This window comes from Otolemur garnettii, unplaced genomic scaffold (genome assembly GCF_000181295.1).
Source record: "Otolemur garnettii isolate 467f Iridium unplaced genomic scaffold, OtoGar3 scaffold00085, whole genome shotgun sequence".
Taxonomy (NCBI): domain Eukaryota; kingdom Metazoa; phylum Chordata; class Mammalia; order Primates; family Galagidae; genus Otolemur; species Otolemur garnettii.
This window is the reverse complement of record NW_003852480.1, coordinates 2,020,087-2,023,843: the sequence shown is the minus strand read 5'-3', so window position 1 is coordinate 2,023,843 and position 3,757 is coordinate 2,020,087. Positions and strand designations below refer to the sequence as shown.

Genomic DNA, 3,757 nt, shown 5'->3' with positions numbered 1-3,757 from the left:
GGTTTCTACCAGAAAAGGCAAAAATAAAGAAACCTCTTGCTTCTTTTATCCTTCTTTGGAGATTATAGTGATTGGTGTGAACCATACAATTTCACTTTTAAATTTGCGACTTCTAAAAATTCTTTCTCTTCCTGACATCATAATGTGGCCTCAGAAAATCAGACAGTGGTTATTACAAATACAGAACAGTGCCACTCAGACACTGAATAGACAATTATAAATGTCTGGATTCCCCCCCTTTTTGTGGTGACCGCTTTTAGATGTGGAATAAAACCACATCAACCAGAGGGCGTTGTTATTGGGGTTTACTAGCCTATTCCTGCCACATCTATAAAGTACTTTATATGAAAAATACTTTTTTTCACTATCTAACAATAACTCTCTGCTATATAAGACTTCAAATAGGAAGCCTTGAGGTACAAAAGTATTAAAACTTCAGAATATAAAGGGACTCTAAAATATTGTCTAATAAAGCGCTCACATTTGATGGGTGAGAGAGTCAGGCTGTGAAGGGGGCAGTGATCTGCCCAAGACACCCACCTAGTTAATAGCTGAAGGAGTGTTTGTTTTCTGATTCTGTAGATGGCCGCCCGTGCCCCATCATTCTCTGGGATGCATCTTTATCTCCAGCAAGTAATGACACCCATTCTTCCGTTAAGCTCACCTGGGGAACTTATCAGCAGGTGCTGAGACAGAAGTGCTGGCAGAATGGCCGAGTACCCAAACCTGAGTGGGGCTGTACTGAAGTACATCACCATGAGTGGTCCAAGGTGGCACTCTTTGATTTTTTGTTACAGGTAAGTTTATCACATCAAGTAAGTGGCTTTTCTAAGACTGACAACCTAGTTACATTAGCTTGATGCTGAGGAATTTTCAGCTCCTGGTGTTTTTATGACGTCAGAGTATATGCTGTGAGGTGCTGTGTCTGGCCAGCCTAGGATCCACATGGGAACATTTTACCCCAAACTCCTGCTCTCAAGGGATCCACCTGCCTCAGCCTCCAAAAGTGTTGAAATGACAGGCATGAGCCCCTGTGCCCTTGTTATGTTTTATAGTCTTTGGGGGAGGTAATCATACGTGCTCTTCAGCAGTTTAATTGGTTTTATAGAATCTACTGGTCATCTGCAGCATTCCTACTCATGGAGCTATGGGGGGTAGTCTTCATTTATGGTGAGACACTGAGGCTTGATGAGGTTAAGGCTTTCAATTAAAAGCTGTTCCTGGGATTGCCTGGGATCGCTCGATGGTAAAAGTTTGTCTTTTCATCATCTCACAGTGTGTTCTGCCTTGGCTGTATAGCTTACAGCCACGATTTCTCTTATTTTCTTTCCAATAATTTATTGCAATTTTTTGTTCCTATTCAACACTGGAGAAAATAAATATTGATCATTTATGTAATTGTTTCTGGATTTTATATGGTTTTTAAAAATAACTCTTTTCTCCTTTTAATAAAGATCCCATGACGCTCTCCACTCCCTCATGCTTTTTTGTTTGTTTTTAAATAAAATAAATATTTATGGTAGGGTTCATTACAAATACCCTAATAAATTCAGTCTTACCAATAGCTGTATAAGATAACTGCTATGATTATCCACAATTTACAGGTAAGAAAAATGAGTTTAGAGAAGTTAAATTTTCTAGATGTTACCTAGCTAACAAGTTGTTAAGCAGGGATTCAAAAATAAGTTGTCTGATTTTGAAGCTGTTAAGCTTCTCTTAAGGACCCTTCTTAAGAGGAGTTTAGTTTCCAGCTGTGAGGAGTATAAACATTTTTACTTCCTAAAATGTATACAGTGAGAGCATCTTTGGACATCATGTCATCTAAAACATAAGACTTCAGTAGTCTGAGCAATTGCTTCCCTTTCCTGCTAGCTGCTATCTCAGAACTTTACTTATTTTGTCTTTTTTTTCCTTTGTTTTAAATTTCAGATTATTCTGGGGGTACATATGTTTGGTTGTAACTTGGTTACAGAGTTTGATTTTGTAAAGTTAAAGTGAGAGTTATAGGCGTGTCTTACACCCAGAATGCAGTAGACCTGTTGGGTAGGAATTAATCCATCCCCTCCCCACCTTCCCCCACTGGAATTCCATTCACTGAGTTGTGCTTCCGTATGAGAATAGAGGTGTTGATCACTGACTTCCAATTCAGTATTGAGTACATGTGGTGTTTGTTTCTCCATTCTTGTGACACTTTACTTAGGAGAATGGTCTCCAATTCCATCCAGGTAGTAACAAAAGATACTAGATATCCATTTTTTTAATATCTGAATAATATTATATGGCATACGTATACTACAATTTATTAATCCGTTCATGTACTGAAGGACATTTGGGTTGTTTCCACATCTTTGCCATTGTAAATTGCCCCACTATAAACATTCGAGTGCAAGTGTCCATATGATAACTTAGAGTTAAAAAGAAAAAACAAGAAAGAATTCTCATTTACTGCCTTTCCCTTCCCCTACTTTAGAAAAACTAGTTTTCTGTTGTTGTGTTGTTAATTAGTATCTCATGGAAATTTGGGACTGCCTTAGAACATTTGCAGAACATTCTCATTTCTTTAGTTCCTCTTTTTTGTGCATGGCTAGAAGGAAGAAACTGGAAAGGGATGAAAATATAGGAAGAAAATCAGTTTAGTATAGAGCCATAGTCTGGGCAGCAGGAACTCTGATGAGGGAGGAGGGATCTTTGGTGTCAGTGGAACAGAATGCCCCCGTGAGGACTGAGCTTGGGAGTGAGCTGTTTAGTTTGGCTAAGAGGCAGTCCACAGTCACCAAACACTGGCTCCTTAAAGAGTGTTGAAGAAACCAGCTGTGAGGCTCAGCCTGGTTTTAAGCATTGTTTATGCTTTAGGTCATTATTCCATCTAATTAATGTACTATCTCTATGAAGTAGAAACCCTGTCTTCATTTTACAGGAAGAAAACTGAGGTAAAGAAAGGTTATTATCAAGAACTGTGAAAAGTCTGAGATTTTATTTTACTTGGAAGTCAACAAGTAAGTCTGTCATAGATTGATAGATATTAGCAGAAGACACAAGATTCCTGGGTCAGAGACAATGGCTTTATTACTCATGATATAGTAGGCAGCATGAGCTTTATACTCTTCTTGCCCATCGAGTTCTACTGGGGTGATACACAGTGGGCATGGTGAATGCTTCTGGTGGTGTGTTGCTGCTGAGGAAGCCTAGGCTTAGGATACCCCCAGTTTTATAAGGGGCTGCTAGAAAGCCTACTTGATATTTTCCTTGGAAGAATGCATTTTCTTTCTTAACTTTGTCTTGAATTAAATGTGTTTTCCTTCTTAGAGGGAGACACTCTCTGTTTGTATTGTGCAAAGCTGTTTTCTATACTAATATCCTTAAAAATAAATGTAGAACAAAGCCTAACATAAGAACTGCAGAAATGCCATGAAGAATTGTCTGTCCACAACTATCTACCTTCTTCAGTGTTACATAGCTAGTAAGATCACAAATAGTAATACAAGTTTCTGACTAACTGTGTGTTCCATATGTTTAGCTTTTTTTATATAACAACTAAGGTATGGAAACAACTTGTAAGGAAACAAGTTGGTATGATAAAATGTTATAATAATAAAGTGGAGAATGCCTGAAGGTACCTAGGGTTAAATAGGTGAAGGTAATCACTATGAGGTCAGGTGTTTGTGAAATGGTTAGCATAGATACTGAAGTTCCTGAGAATGATGATAGAAGAATGAGAAACTAATGACCTTGAGACCTAAGAACTCAGTTATAATGA

The 3,757-nt window shown here is 38.1% G+C and overlaps 1 protein-coding gene across 2 annotated transcripts in view; it reads left to right on the top strand.

Moving 5' to 3' along the window:
* FAM198B (family with sequence similarity 198 member B) overlaps positions 1 to 3,757 on the top strand; it is a 44,821-nt gene that overhangs the window by 15,543 nt on the left and 25,521 nt on the right. Inside the window, exon 2 of one of the 2 annotated variants that reach the window (XM_023516024.1) lies at positions 583 to 797. In XM_023516024.1, the coding sequence (XP_023371792.1) occupies positions 583 to 797 (215 nt within the window). The remainder of the gene's footprint in view (positions 1 to 582; positions 798 to 3,757) is intronic. The other variant, XM_023516025.1, reaches the window with a different exon arrangement.